A 16,765-nucleotide genomic window follows, 5' to 3' on the forward strand; every position below is an offset into this window, starting at 1 on the left:
CCCTCCATCTCCCAGAGTCTCCAGGTACTCTGTGAAATGGGGCGAACTCGACTCAAGGGCAAAAGCCCTCCACATATCACTGGGGCACTCGCCTCCCAACATACCGAATCCTCTCAAGTTCCAGGGTCCATAGTCTGTGGGAAAGAGGCTGGCCTGCGGTCCTCTCCGAAAGTAGAAGAGGCTTCTGTCCCATTTCCCCCACTGGTATGGAGTTGAGTTAGTCTAATGGCCCAGCCCCAAACTCCCTTCCATGTTGGTGGTTGGCCACTGCCACCGGGGGGTGAGGATGCTGACCTTCTTTCCTTGGATGATGCCAAGCTGTTGGGGAGAGGGATCAGCCATCTCCTCTCCCTGAAGTGGGTTCTGCTGCTGGAAAGAGAGGTCAGCTACCTCCTCTCCCTGGAAATCATTCTGTCGCTGGGGAGAGAGGTGGGTTACCTCCACTCCCTGGGAATGGCTCTGCCGCTTGGGAGAGAGGCCGGCTGTCTCCTCTCCTGGGAAGGGGTTCTGCCGCTGGGGAGAGTGGTGGGCTATCTCACTCCCTGGGAAGGGCTGGGCCGCTGGGGAGAGAGACCGGCTGTCTCATCTCCTGTGAAGGGGTTCTGCCACTGGGGAGAGAGACCAGCTGTCTCCTCTCCCTGGAGATCAATCTGCTGCTGGGGAGAGAGGTGGGCTACCTCTTTTTTCTGGAAATCCTTCTGCCGCTGTGGAGAGAGGTGGGCTACCTCCACTCCCTGGGAAGGGCTCTGATGCTGGGGAGAGAGGCCGGCTACCTCCTCTCCCTGAAATGGGTTCTGCCACCGGGGAGAGAGACCGGCTGTATCCTGTCCCGGGATGTGGTTCTGCCGCTGTGGAGAGAGGTGGGCTACCTCCGCTCCCTGGGAAGGGCTCTGCCGCTGGGGAAAGAGACCGGCTGTCTCATCTCCCGGGAAGGGGTTCTGCCGCTGGGGAGACAGGCCGGCTATCTCCTCTCAAAGGAACTCATCCCGTTGCTGGGGAGAGATGTGGGCTACCTCCATTCCCTAGGAAGGGGTTCTGCCGCTGGTCAGAGAGACCAGCTGTCTCCTCTCCCTGAAAATCATCCTGCTGCTGGGGAGAGAGGTCTGCTACCTCCGCTCCCTGGTAAGGCCACTGCCGCTTGAGGAATGAGATGATTTATCCATCCCTTTAACCCTCGACCAGCTGCTGGGTAGATGCATCCCTCCATCCCATCTCGCCCTTAGCAGAAACAGGTTCATTGAGATGTGCAAGTATTTGCTGCCTACGCCAAAGGAGCTCTTCTTCTGTAGCTGCATGTAGAGGGGGTAGAGCCCCCTGTCAATCGTCTCCATTAAGGACCTTTCAGCCAGGCTTTCAGAACTTTCGGCTATTTCCACCTGATAGTCCTAGTCAAATGGAGCCTCTCCGGGCTGCTGAGCCGAGTCTAGCAGCTTTTTGTAGGCCACTTCCAACTTCTATTCCTGGACACTTATAAAATCCAGATCGGCTTGTAGCCAGGGTACCCCTGAGAGAATCAGCAGTCTATCTCAGTACTTGCTAATTTCCTCCATTGTCCACTCCACCTCACTCCCAAAGTCTGGGTAATCTGTCAGCTTTTTAAATAGCAATCCAGGTGTGCCAAAGCAATAGCCCTCTGGGGGGACGTTATCCTCCCGCCATGGCCGCACCTGCATAGCGTGCCATAAGAGGGCCCTCTAGCTATCATCCAGCACCATCTCTGTCTGAACCAGTCCATCTAATGTAAATAGCCATTCCTCCCTGGGCTGTTCTCCCAAGAAAGGCACTCGTAAGTCTAGCTGGAGCCAGTACCTTTCCTCAACAGTGAGGAGGACCTTTCCATACTAGTTCTGCTCTTGTTGAACATCCTTCCTTCCATAGTTGCCGGCGGATAATGTCCCTCCATTCCAACTTGTCCTGTGCAGAGCCAGGACCATCCAGCTGGGCCCGCACCTTTTACACTCTCCATAGGAACTCAGCTTCCATGGTTGCAGGCTACTGTGGTACTTCTCCTCTGTCAGCAGGAACCGTGTGGAAGAAGCAGATCCCACCACTGCCAGCCAATGTGACAGACCCCTGATACCCTGACTGGGTATCTCCACCAAAAGGTCCTGCTTCCTCCCCGTAGCCTGTAGCTATAGAGCTGAAAAGTGATTATAGCAGTAGCCCACCGAAATAACCAGACAAGACCAGTATTCAGGTGAAAACACGAACACACACACTTATATACCCCCAGCTCATCATGATAAGGGTCTTATCTGACCCCCAAATCCCCCACCATTTCAGCCCCTCCAGACAACCTGGCATCTCCATAGGAGCCAGAGTCACATAGAGACCCAGTGATACAGAGGTGGTGGTTTTGGGGTGATCCCGGCGGCATTTCCAGGGTGTCGTTGGAAAGCCCTCGGGCCGGAGCAGCAGCTGATCAAATGTACACCAAGTGAGCCAGGGGGAGTAGGGGTTGTAAGGGGAGTCCAAAACCCCAAGGGAGCTCCCTTCCGGCAATCACCACACCTTTTGCCCTCCCTAGAGGGTACCAATCCTCAAAAGAGCGGAGCTCTGTGTCAAAGGGCCGCTGGAGCGACCTGGAGTAAATTTCAGTGGGCTTCCGGGTTAGCCCGGCCGGCTAGTAGTTCCAGGAGCCCAGCCGGCTGGGAGGGTTCAGACGGTCAGCGATCAGCTCTTCCGTGAGGAGGTACAAACAGTGAAACATGGTACAGAGAGAGTCAGGGAGATCTCGTAAGCCGTGAAATCTGTGTGCCAGGTAGTAGGGGGGTGGGGGTAGCCTTGGCAGTCCTGGTATCTGTGACATTCATATCTTTTGTTTACCTATTTTGGTAACGCTTTGGTATTGGTGCCTCTACAATCCTATTATTGACCATTTATATTACCATACAAGGCTTATTGTAGCAGATGAGGTCTGTCTTAAATGGAACTTTATAATTTATTATTATTTTTATTATTATCAGTTATTTATAAAGCGCCAGCAGATTACGCAGTGCTTTACAAAGAATAAAAACATTACAGGGATACAGTAATACACAAACAAGTACAGAAGGGAAGTAAGTCTGATATAAGGCAGTGTAAACTGAGAGTGAGTGATGACATAGGGAAACAAAAAAAGAATGTGTGATGACTGAGCAAATGAGGTTTGAAAAAGTGTAAAAGAATGTGATACAAAGGCTGTGAGTCTGAGGTGGTTTCTCTATCCTCGCTTATTCGTAAGTGCTGCACATAATTATCAAATGATGAGTGTAATTTCTAAAGGAAATACATCATTAGTGACAGCATTATTGGCTTCTAATGCAATAAAATCAGGATTCTGTCTATTAAACATCTTTTATATATCGTTATAGCAACAGATCATGGAAGGAATAAACTAGCTACTTTAGCTTGCATCATTACACAGACCTTTATCCTACAGCCTGATGATCAAAAGCTCTCCACTTCATCCAGCAATGCGAGATCCCTAGTAAAATTCTTGAAAGGCAGATTTTGCTATACTTTTTCAAGGGGCGTTCCCTGTATTTCTGTGGGCCTGATATTTAAAACCTTGCCGGCATGGAGAGAAATCACACAAAATCTTTGGGATTTTTTTTTAGACCTTGTATTGTAGTGTAGGAGTCTCTTTTTCACCCTTTTATTGGCAAGATAAAATTTGTGTTTCTAAATTTATTTTAAGGGCCTTGCCGTATAAATAAGACTTCTTAGAATATCTCGCCTGAGCGACGAGGTTTTGATTATCAGGCCTTGTTTGTGAAGAAGAGACAAACCCAGTGCAATATAGCAGTGCATGGCATGAAAGATTTGCTGCATTTACACTTTGTGCTTTATATTCAATATTACTTTACACTTGAGATTAAATTGTATTATATTTAATTTTTGCATTTTCTGTGCTTTTGTGTTTTAATTTGTATACAGCAGTGTATTTAGAGTTGTGATTTTACAAATTCTGATCATGCTTTCACAGTTTCTTTTACTTTAACAAATTAGGGTCATGCTTTGTATATTTATGTGTATATTTTACAAATTTCATTGAACTTTGCATTTCTTTTATTTAAAATAAAACTGAAAATGTGTCAGCTTCAGTTTCCCAAAGAGTCTAATAACTCTCTATGGGCCAGATATTTAAAGGGACAGTCTAGTCAAAATTAAACTTCCTTGATTCCGAAAAAGGGCATGCAATTTTAAACATTTTTTTCTATTTGGTATTCTTTGTTGGAAACTAAACTTAGGTAGGCTCAAATGCTAATTTCTAAGTCCTTGAATGCAGCCTCTTATCACAGCTAGACAGTTTTTCACAGCTAGCAAGCACTAGTTCATGTGTGCCTAAAATATAACATAGTGCTCACTCCTGTGGCGTTATTTATGAGTCAGTGCTGATAGTCTAAAATGCAGGTCTGTCAAAAGAACTGAAGTCTGCAGAGGTTTAGATACAAGATAATCACAGAAGTAAAGTTTATTAACAGTGTTGAATATGCAAAACTTGGGAATGGGTAATAAAGGTTTATCTTTTAAAAATGTTTAATTTCTAGGGTAAATTGTCCATTTAAACATTCTCTAGTTGGAAGATAAATTATAGTGCATACTTAACAAGGCTGAACTCACTGAATTTTCTAAGAAAAAGTGCGGAACTTGCAAGTCCCAGATAGATGAGAGATGCCATCCATACAGCTAGATTACGAGTTTTGCATTATGAGTGAAAAAGCAGCATTATGGCTCATAACGCTGCTTTTTCCCTAACGCCGGTATTACAAGTCTTGTTGGTATAGGTGTACCGCGCACCTTTTAGGCCGTCACGCAACGTCGGTACTGCACTTTTTAAAAATTCCTTTTTCAATGGGACTTCCACAGCAATCCATAGCAATCAGCCAATAGGATTAAGCTTTCATCCTATTGGCTGATCCAATCAGCCAATAGGATTGAGCTCTGATTGGAACAGCCAATAGAATGAGATTTCAATGCTATTGGCTGATTGCAACAGCCAATAGGATTTTTTCCCCTTTAATTCCTATTGGCTGATAGGAATGTAAGGGACGCCATCTTGGATGACGTCACTTAAAGGGAACCTTCAGTTTATGGTGGCGACCATAAGAAGAGGATGCTTCGCGCCGGATGTCTTGAAGATGAACCCGCTCCGCGCCAGATGGATGAAGATAGAAGATGCTGTCTGGATGAAGACTTCTTGCAGCTTGGATGAGGACTTCACCGGTAGGATGAGAATGGATGTCCGGACTTCGATAACTGTAAGTGGATCGTCAGTGGTTAGTGTTAGGTTTTTTAAGGGTTTTTTGGGTGTTTTTTTTTTTAGGTTAGGGTTTTGGGCAATTTGTAAAAGAGCAAAATGCCTCTTTAAGGGCAATGCCCATCCAAATGCCCTTTCCAGGGCAATGTTTAGCTTAGGTTTATTTAGATAGTTTTTTATTTGGGGGGTTTGGTTGGGTGGGTGGTGGGTTTTACTGTTGGGGGGTTGTTTGTATTTTTTATTGCAATGTAAAAGAGCTGGTATCTTTGGGGTAATGCCCTGCAAAAGGCCCTAATAGTTATATTGTAGCTATCTTAGGTTTTATATTTTTTTCACAGGTAAGTTTGTATTTATTTTAACTAGGTAGTTTGTAAATAGCTAATAACTATTTACTAACTAGTGTACCTAGTTAAAATAAATACAAACTTACCTGTGAAATAAAAATAAAACCAAAGATTGCTACAATATAACTATTAGTTATTTTGTAGCTAGATAAGGTTTTAGTATATATTACTTTTCTGTTTTTTTGAGAAAAACTTCACCTGAATACAGCTGGCAAGATAAATCAGTGAGACCAGCTTGTTTAAATGCTTATATAATTTCACAAGAAATGTGATAGAGCTTTAGACATACCCTGGGAACTCTCCTGTTCAGTCCAGGGAACTCTCCTGTTCATCCCACTTTCTGAAACTGTCAGTTTTAGTTTACAATAAAGCAAATACAAAGTGAAATGTAATTTGTAAAGAAAACTCTGGGGCCTATGTATCAAAGGTCTTGCGGACCTCGCTGAATGTGGAGAGCAATACGCCGCCCCCTGCAGACTCATGGCCAATGGGCCGCCAGCAGGTAGGTGTCAATCAACCTAATCGTACTCGATCGGGTTGAATTGAGGCGATTCCTGTCCGCCTGCTCAGAGCAGGTGGACAGGGTTATGGAGCAGAGGTCTGAAGACCCGCCAGAAACACGGGCCCACAAGCTCCATACAGAGCTTGATAAATGGGCCTCAAAGTATGATCCTAATTTGTTAAATTAAAAAATAAACTTTCAAAACATAATCAGAATTTATAAATTCAAGGCTCACCCTAAATCTAATTGTATTAAAATATAAAAAAGTGCAAGACTTAAATGTAATAATAATGTAAGGACCAAGTCTGAAGTGTAAAGTAATATAAAATACAATGTACAAAGTGTAAGTGTAACTCTCATATAATGCAGTGCAATTTTGCACTGGGCTTGTCTCTCCTTTACATACAGAAATGAGAGAGATCTTGCAGTGATGGAGAGTTAAACCCCTGTGAAGTCTGCACTACAATTTCTATCCAAGCTGGAGAATCCTTTGATCATTAGGCCCCTAGTGAGTACTCACCATTATTACGGAGAAAGACTGTTGTTAGGAGAATGCTTCAATATAATGCAATAGAGAGGATAATTAATCAGTAACATTTTCTAAAGCATTGCTTTGTGCTTTTTTTTTCTTCTTCACAGTTTTTAACCACTGAGCAATACAATAAGGGAGGTCAAGCCCAGTCATAAGAACAAGTACTCATATTCTCATTTGATGAAACACTAGTGAGTAATATATGTTAGGCATCAAAGACCACAGCAAAAGGAACAGGAAAAAGTATAGTCAAAAGCTCTGTTCCAGAAGTCATCAGCCAGTAAACCAATCCTTAGATCAGGGTGTAGGCAAGTATAAGGTTTGGAATATAAATCATAATGCAAGTAGGGGTTAAAAGAAGATCAAAGACAAAAAAAGCACCAGGACTTTCAAAAGAATAACCAAGCACTGACTGGCATAAGAAGGGGTCTTTTAACACCACTCCATAGGTCTTGGAACTAAAAATAACTTACAAATAGCAAACAGTTGTCAATGTTAATAGAATAAGTCTGCAAGTCTTGTGCACTCTGAATTCTCTTCCGACAATGAAATGCCCATAGTGCACCCCAAGCTATTTGCCTTGGACTTCAGCAGTACTAACAGCTCTCTTCACATTGTGACCTTGAATCCTCATGTCTCCAGTCTTTGGATTAGCTCATGCACTATAAAACTCAGGTAAGGACCTAAGGGCTTGACAGCACCTTAACCAAGACCTAATAATTTAACAGAAGTTTCCAGATTTTTTATGATGGCTCACAGAGCTCACATTTTAAATTGACATTAAGAAACTTCTAAAACCAGGAATGTCCCTTCTTTTTCATATATCAGTGAAAGCATAAGCTCTGGTATTAATGTAGGATGTAAACATACACCCTTCCCCGTCCAATACCTTGTCATACACCATACTCATTTAAATCACTTTGTGTATGAAATACTTTATTTTAATAGGTATACTTTTATTGTAGCCCAAACACTTTACTTCAGGTCTCCAGTTGCGCTAACATTTCTCGAGTGCAACACATACATAACTCACCATTTTTAATTTGAGCAATGTTTAGCTTGGCTGCCCTATCCATTTAAACTATAGGGCACGCTAATATTCTCTGGTCATTCTTTTTTTACAATATCAGATTGTTCTGTATTCTTAGCGCAGGGAGCAATATGGATAGTGCACCATGTGTTATCAATAGCACTTCATGGACAAAGTTTGAAAGTTTTGATTCTTTGATGAGCTCCAAATAAGTGCATTCAGGTTTGTAAGTTTTGATTATTTTTTCATGAGCTCCATATAAGTGCCTTCAGGTTGATTTGATCCTTTTTTTTTTTGTTGCAGTTGCAGTTCCCCATTTAATAATGACACATAGAGAATCAGACTCTAGGTCCATCATAGGAAGAATTGATATAGGTTAACAAACAATTTCTCTAAAGCCTTGATGATCAAAACATCATGGTAAAGGTGGTATTTTAAAAATGTATCTCTCGTAGGTTCGAGATTGCCTGTGAAATTGAAAAAGGGCTGAAATCAGTGTTTGAAGGCAACCTCAGCCAATAGGAAAAAAAGCCAATTCTATTGGCTGATTTTAAAAATCAATAAGCCAATAGAATTAGCTGTTTTCCTATTGGCTGAAAAAAGCTCCCTCTATTGCCTGAGGAATCTGGCAGTCAAAAAAAAATAGCGGGGGCAGTATAAAGACAGGATCCAAAAAGAAGAGTAGGATCTGCCGGCGAGGAGCTGCTGCCGAGGAGTAGCCACCAAGGAGCCGCCGCCGGTGGACTTCTTTGTCTTTGAGGATTATCCTTTTGGTTTTTTTTTTTTTGAATTTCAAATCTTTATTAGAACATGCCAAAGTTACAGCAATAAAAGTCCAAAGTTGCAAGATTAATGGCAATATAGTGGAGTAACAATAATAAACAAAAACAACAACAATTGCAATATATGGTGAATACATAAGCAAATATTAACAGTCGTTGTACAGCATGGTGTGTAGTATAACCAAGAGAATGAAGTAGTATCCATCGAACACGGATACATTAATAAGTACAAGACTGCGAGAAGGACACATGTGTATGGCTGAGTGTCGGGGAATGAGGGGAGAGAGAGGAAAGAAGAAAAAAAAAAGGGGGGGGGAAGGGTTAGTGAAGAGGACATAGGGTCATCCTGCACGCCCAACAGAGCTCCAAAACTTCCCAGTTTCCGAGATTATCTGATTTGTCTCCAGGTTTCCCATGTTTGACAGTGTAAATTTATCTTATTATTAAATCCTTTCGTTTTTTTTATTACATCAGACCAAGAAAAGAAGAGGGCCCATTGGACTTTTTTGTGTGGACTATCGTTTTGTTGTGTGTATAACCTAGGGTCAGGAAAAGAAGAGGACACCTTGGGCTTTTTTTTGTGGATGACCCTTTCATTTTGTGAATTATGTCAGATCAAGAAAAGATGAGGACCCCATATTTAAAAATAAAATAAAATTGTGAATTTCCCTGTGTTTTTGTGCATTATGTTGGATCAAGAAACGAAGAGGACCCCTTGGGCTTTTTTATGGATTACCCTTTCATTTGGGGATTAAGTTCGATCACGAGAAGAAGAGAAGACTTTGTATAGTCAGTAATGGAAATTTGGGGTTCAGATTTATTTTTAGTAGAGGCTTTTTTAGTTTTTATTTTAGTTTTAGGATAGGATCTTTTTTGGGGGGGGTTACTGTTTAGGTTACTTTAGTTTTAGAATGTAAAGAATGTTATTATTATGATGATAATGTAGTATAATTAATGTTTTATGTGTATTATATACATGATTGTGTTTATTCTAGTGCTTCAGGATAAGGCTTTTTAGGGGCGTCTTTTTCTTTAAAAGTATACTGCTCTTTTAACTTTGGGGGTCTTAGGTTAGGGGTCTTGGGGTTAGCAGTTAGGGAGTTAATATTGTAGTGGGGTTATAGTGCAATTGGGGTTGTGGCAGTTTAGGGGCTAATAGTATAGTAGGGTTATATTGTGATGGGGTTGTAGTGGCTTAGGGACTAATAGTTTAGAAGGGTTATATTGTGATGGGGTTTCTGGCAGATACATTAGTAAAACTAGGACATGAATAATACATAGGAGCTATGGGGATGTAGCTGTATTATACATGTATAATTTATGTGTAATGCAATAATATTTTAAGTATTGTCATGATTTTAAAAAGTTTTTTTTTTGCTTTTCACGTTTTTCTTCTTTTTCATGTTCTTGAAATTAATAAAAACATTTTTAGTTTGCTCTATTAAAAAAATACACTAAGGTAAAACTAGAAAGTCGAGGATGCTGTCTTCTATGACAAATTAATATCAAGAATACAAAATTGTTTTCCTAAAAACAAAAAAACAAAACAAAAAGAAAAAAAAGAAAAAACAATCTTCTTATTAATCATGACAACACTTAAAATACATATTGAATTATACAATAAAATACACATAAATAATACACATATGTATAAACAAACAATATACCCACATCCACAAAGCTCCTATAGGTTTAATAGTTATAAGTTTTCTCTGTTGTTTATTAAAAAGGTAGATCACTGACAGTGAATATATAGGTGTTTTGTGGTAGTTTGAAGGGGGTTCCATGGGAGTAACCTGTATTTTAATGGGCAAACGTTGCAATGAATTTCTAATGTTAAAAGTACTGTCCTCCATCTTGTATGCACCCTCTCAGCCATATCAGTTTTACCAGCTTTTCTGTGGTGAGAATTTTCATTGTGAGAAAGTGACTGTACGGTAAAACATAATTTACATATGCATTACCTGAAGTGTGACTACACAGAAACCATTTTTTTTGTTTTAGAGAACGCACAGTCTATGTTGTGTAAACATACTTTACATACAGCCCCCCCCCCCCCTGCCCAGATCTGTAATGAGTGGTGATGTTGTCTGACTTTTGCTCAAACTGTGATTCCTACTCATCAGAACAGGGAGGGTCAGCCCACTTTTTTTTAAAATATCTTCGGACCAACGAATTGCGAGAATGGCGAGGCAAAAAAGGCAATTTCTAGTGGGTCTAACGTTTTGACCATCAGAGTATCTACAATAAAGAATTATTTTGCCTGAATGAAAAACATTTTTCATTGTCCTGTTAGCATTTTAAATACTCTTATGCTTACATTCTATATTTTAAAAGAAGAGGTTTTATTATCATAAATAATGTATTAGGCTCATTCTAGTGTAAATAAATACACTTTAGGGGCCATATATTAACTAACAATACATCTTCTTACATTTAATTAAATATAATAGATAGATGATGATAGATAGATAGATAGATAGATAGATAGATAGAAAGATATCTTACCTGTTTTATATAAAACTTGTATACTGTACTATAGATTAAGTAATATATTACAAAAATAAAAACATTTTATATTAAAGTATCTATGAATACATTTGCAAAACCTAGATCTTACTATGTATCAGACGCAAACAGATGTCAGTTAATGTTAAACAATGTTCAGAATTTAAAAAGACAAGGAAACAGGTTATATGAGATGTATATTTGATGCCTGGAGTATTATTACAGAAATATAAATTATATAACCAAGATTGGAGAATATTACATTAAGCAAGTGATACTAGCAGTTACTATTTTGAAGCTGAGATCCAGTAAAACAGTTCTATTTTTATAACAATTCTATGTCATCCCTGTGCAATCTACAGTTAAGCATATATTACAAAATGTACAATACTGCAACACATTATTTATATATACAGTATACTGAGGTGCCCTATCTATTCTACATGAATATATATATATATATATATATATATATATAGAGAGAGAGAGAGAGAGAGAGAGAGAGAGAGAGAGAGAGAGAGAGAGAGAGAGAGAGAGAGAGAGAGTAAACTATCAGAGAAATAATTATGGTTTCTGTGTAAAGTAAATGTGTTAACAACATTACCAGTTGGAATTCTTTTGTCTCTGCATAATGTCCATACACAGGCTAAAAATCAACTCACTTGCATCTACAACCACATTTCTATCATAGATGACAAATGTAAACATTTACTCCCTGAGATCCCCTTTCTTTGTTTGATCTAGTTTAGCCAAAGATGAATTTATATAACACTTTAGATTGTAAAATTTGGTCAAAATATCACTTGATCTCCTATGTTGGATAGAACATTAAATGCTGCATTCAGGCTGGATTCAGACCATATTCTGTTCCAGAAATCGAAATCTTTTTTTGGTTAATCACTGCATTTTCTAAACAAAGTTGTGTGGTATTAAAAAGCAAAGGGTGCTGACCTGTGAGTTAAACTAATACTAAGGGCAAGATTTATCAAAGTGAGAATAAGAAAATTCTCACATTTGTCGTCAAAAAAACCTCACAAATTATATCACCATATTTATGAAAGGTTATGCGCCAATAAAGTCTCAACTTTTCATATGTGCGAACAAATTGACTCATAACATTCGCAAGTCTTAAGTATATGCGAATAAATTGTCTGGAAATGCCTAATTCTTGAATTATTCTCTATTGGCATTTTAAAATGCCTGTATATATTCGCAGTTCTCATATATTTATGAAAAGTGGTGCATGTAATATTCACTGCTTTTAATCTCGCCAATTTGTAGGTTGCGAGGAGTGAAAAATAAAGAGCAATATTGTTGTTTGTCTGGAGGGAAAATGGAAATATTTCTTTTACTTGCTTTATCTAGGGTTAGAAATTGCCCACAACAAGGCGCAGATCCTGAATAATAATAAATATATTATAAAAAAGTAAAATAATTTAAGTGCAATTGAAATAAGTGTATTAAAAAGAACGAAGATGAGCTCCAAAAAACGGGCAACCTTCCTTAATGAAAGAGAGCCAAAGAAGGGGCAAAATAAAACTAACTTTAATATATAAGAAATAGCATTCTTTTAAACAATCACTTGATTAAAACAATAAACCATTTATTGGTGTCTAAAATTAAGATTGATAAATAAAGTGAAAATGACATTTTCGCAAGAAAACTAGGATCAGCCATTCGCTTGACATCGCAAAAAAGTTTTGCCCCAAAAATGTCTCTAGAATTTTGATAAATACTGGCGACATTTTTGAATTCACACATTGCGAACTATAGCGAAAATAATCGCGACTTTTTCGGCGCATTTTTTCGGGGCTTGATAAATTTTGCCCAAAGAGATTGTTACTCAAAGCACTGTTGTTTCTAAGCTTAAAACACATAACCTATTCATTATCTATATAATATGAATTCAGATAAGTATAACACACTCATATATGTATCATGTGTGTGTGCATGCGTGTAGTGCTTTTGTGCATGTGCGTAGTGATTGTGTGCATGTGCGTAGTCATTAGTGCTTGTGTGAATATGCGTAGTGCTTGTGTGCATGTGTGTAGTGCTTGTGTGCATGTGTGTAGAGTTTGCCTGCATGTGTGTAGTGATTGTGTGCATGTGCGTAGTGATTGTGTGCATGTGTGTAGTGCTTGTGTGCATGTGTGTAGTGTTTGTGTGTCGTGCATGTGTGAATGTGTGTAGTGATTGTGTCCATGTGCGTAGTGCATGTGCATAGTGCGTGTGTGCATGCGTGTAATGCTTGTGTGTAGTGCAAGATTTTGTGTGCTCTTTTCCACAATTTTGCTGCTGTAAGCCTCAGACACATTATGTCAAAATATTTGATTTTCATTTCTTGCCTGTGACATCAGCTGCCATCAATCCCTCTGCTTTGATGATCTTTACTTGGAGGAAGCCAACATCATTAAGATTGCTGAGGGACCGCATGAGACTCTGCAATGAAAGCAAATGTGAAACAATTAATTTTACAGTATATAGACAGTAACTTACAGTTCTACTTCATGCATACATATAACTACTTTAAAGAGCTACATGCTTACTTTTTTTTAAAGGGTATGTGCCAAAAATATTGCAAAATCACCAACCACATTCTCAAACCTGGGATGTCCCAGGAGAAATTCCCTTTATGCCAAGATTCTACATCACTTGAAATGTGGCCAATAATCTTGATCTAATATAAGGTTAAATGTGAAATTAAGGACTGGGATTAGGGATTTTGGAAAGGACTGACCCTTTGGCTGGATTTCTATTAAGGCAACAGTCCTGTTGAGAATGTTTTTAAAAAACAGCTTAACTTTATTGTGTTTAATAAGCCGTGTTAATTTTTTTAAATTTTTATTTTTTATTTTAAAGGCACATAATACTCAAACTAAATCACTTGAAAGTGATGCAGCATAACTGTAAAATGCTGACATGAAAATATCACCTGAGCATCTCAATGTAAAAAGGGAAGATATTTTACCTCAAAATGTGTTCAGCTCACCAGAGTAAGTGTTCTGTGAACAATTAGAGCTGCTGTAACACTGTAAGTTGGAAAAAAACAAAAACACAAAAGCCAATCAGCATCAGCTGTGCTGATGTCTTGCATTGCTTTGCTGTAATCTTGGGAGATTTCACTTAAATCTCATGAGATTTCAAAGTAAACTTCCTTAAACTGAATAGGAAAATAACCCGACTGTGTCTGCACATGCCAGATGCACACTCCTTTGCAAGTCCTGGGACTAGCATTATTTACAGTGGGGTGTGAAAACTTAAGAAATATTGAGGAAAATATCTTCCTTTTTACATAGAGATATCCAGGTGATATTTTCTAGTCAGATTTTTACAGCTATGTTGCATCACATTGAAATGCTTCAACATTTGGGAATCATGTCCCTATAACAAACATTAAATGCAAATGAAAATCAATATGACATTTTCATGGTTCAAATAGAGGGGCTAGATTACAAGTGGCACTCAAACGATTGTGTGTAAGCGATATAAGAATATTGCTGAAGAATTAATTTGCGCGTGTATTGCAAGTTGAAAATAAACTTGGTTACTTATGCACAATCTAATTTAACACAAGTATGACTAAAACCTTGTGTAAAGTGTTAGGGATAAAAAATTGATAATAGGAGTAAATTAGAAAGTTGCTTAAAATTGCATGCTCTATCTGAATCATGAAAGAAACAATTTAGGTTTAGTGTCCCTAGTGTCTAAATTTTCAGATAGAGCAAGAAATTTTAAGTAATTTACAATTGTTCTTTGTACTCTTGCTATCTTTATTTGAATGTAAGCATAGGAGCAGACTATTTTTGGTTCAGCACCTCGGTAGCCCCTGCTGATTGGTGGCTACATTTAGACACCAATCAGAAAGTGCTACCCAGGTGCTGAACTAAAAATGGACTGGCTCCTATGCTTACATTCTTGCTTTTTCAAATAAAGATAGTAAGAGAACGAAGAAAAAATGACCCACTCTGCTTCAGTTCCACCTGAAGCGTAAGCTAAGAAGCTGCGGTCCTAAGACCGCTGCTCCTTAACTCGTCCGCCACCTCTGAGGTGGCAGACAGCAATCAGCCCGATCGAATACGATCGGGTTGATTGACACCACCTGCTAGTGGCCGATTGGCTGCAAATCTGCAGGGGGCGGCATTGCACCAGCAGTTCACAAGAACTGCTGGTGCAATGATAAATGCAGACAGCGTATGCTTTCGGCAATTATCAATGTGCGGTGGACATGAATTGCTATAGTGGATTATGTCTGTCCTCACCATGATAAATTTACCCCTAGGAGTAAATTAGAAAGTTGCTTAAAATTGCATGCTCTATCTGAATCATCAAAGTTTAATTTTGACTAGACTATTCCTTTAATGTAAAACATATATCTATACCTATAATAGATATAAAGGTATAAATATATAAAGATATATATAGAAATGGGAACTTAAAATAAAAACAACATTTTCCTGTATGTGAAGGACATTGGAATGTGAAATATTAATAACTCCTGCAGAGTTAGCGAGGGAGCAATAAGTGTTAGCTTTTTTTCTTCTGCGTTCTCCATTGAAGTCTATATGGAGAATAAGTTAGCGGGCTTGTGATAGTCCTTTGGTTTCACTTGCGTGCAAAAGTTTTCTTTCCAGCTTGTAATACACATTCTAACCCGCAAACACTAAAATATTACTCCTAGCGATGTTTACACTTGAGTGGCAGAGCTAAATAGTGTACCACTGTCAATTTACTTATTATCAAATTTACTGTGTTTTCTTGGTATCCTTAGTTGAACTTGGAAAGCATACATTGGGGCCTATTTATCATATGTCTGTTGGACCTGATCCGACACTGCGGATCAGGTCCGACAGACATCGCTGAATGCAGAGAGCAATACGCCCCCCCTGAAGACTCGCGGCCGCCAGCAGGGGGGTGTCAATCAACCCGATCGTACTCAATCGGGTTGATTTCCGGCGATTCCTGTCAGCCTCATTAGAGCAGGCGGACAGGGTTATGACCACTGCTCCATAACTTGTGTTTCTGGTGAGTCTGAAGACTCACCAGAAACACGGGCCCACAAGCTCCTTACTGAGATTTATAAATGGGCCCCATAGGCTCAGGAGCAGTGATTCACTACTGGGAGCTATAGTGATTGACGGCTACACATTCATGTGTCTTGTCATTGGTTCACCAGATCTGTTCAGCTAGGTCCCTGTATTATGTTGCTGCTCAGAAGCCTACCTAGATATGCTTTTCATGAAAGGATTAAAAAAAAAAATGTTGATTTTACAACAAGTAAATTGGGAAGTCTCTTAAAATTCCACATTCTAAATCATGAGAGCTTAATGTTGATTGTAATGTCCCTTTACTGTTTATGAAAAATGGCATTTTACATTTATACATCTAGTTAGGTTTTTCTACAATGGGCTAAAATAGAGAGATATACACAAGATGCAGTGTAATAAGAAAATAACAACTTAGAACATTTTTTTGCAACCTCTTTAATTAAAAAAACAAAATTATACAAAGAGAGTCTGAATTTCTGACAATAAAGCTAGTTGGGTTTGCAGTATTATTGTATTTGGGTTTTGTCACCAAGAAAGTAAATAACTTGTACAAGCTGTTTCTTCAAAACTGTGACTGTTTACATTTATTTAAACGCATTAATAAAAAAAAAGCCACAACGTTCATGCTAAGAACAGTAATGTCATACAACCATAGTGTCTTGATCTGCTCATTCAGTTATCTGGCATTAATTCCCAATAAATTTGTTTTAGCAAAATTTAGGCCGTAATACTGAATGTATTATATTAGTATTCTTGAGCGTACAGGCCTCACTGGATCAT

General features: G+C 39.0%; 1 protein-coding gene across 1 annotated transcript in view; it reads right to left on the minus strand.

Moving 5' to 3' along the window:
• MCTP1 (multiple C2 and transmembrane domain containing 1) overlaps positions 1 to 16,765 on the minus strand; it is a 1,142,062-nt gene that overhangs the window by 523,475 nt on the left and 601,822 nt on the right. Inside the window, exon 10 of the mRNA XM_053701494.1 lies at positions 13,286 to 13,379. Coding sequence (XP_053557469.1) covers positions 13,286 to 13,379 — 94 coding nt within the window. The remainder of the gene's footprint in view (positions 1 to 13,285; positions 13,380 to 16,765) is intronic.

This window comes from Bombina bombina, chromosome 2 (assembly GCF_027579735.1).
Source record: "Bombina bombina isolate aBomBom1 chromosome 2, aBomBom1.pri, whole genome shotgun sequence".
Taxonomy (NCBI): domain Eukaryota; kingdom Metazoa; phylum Chordata; class Amphibia; order Anura; family Bombinatoridae; genus Bombina; species Bombina bombina.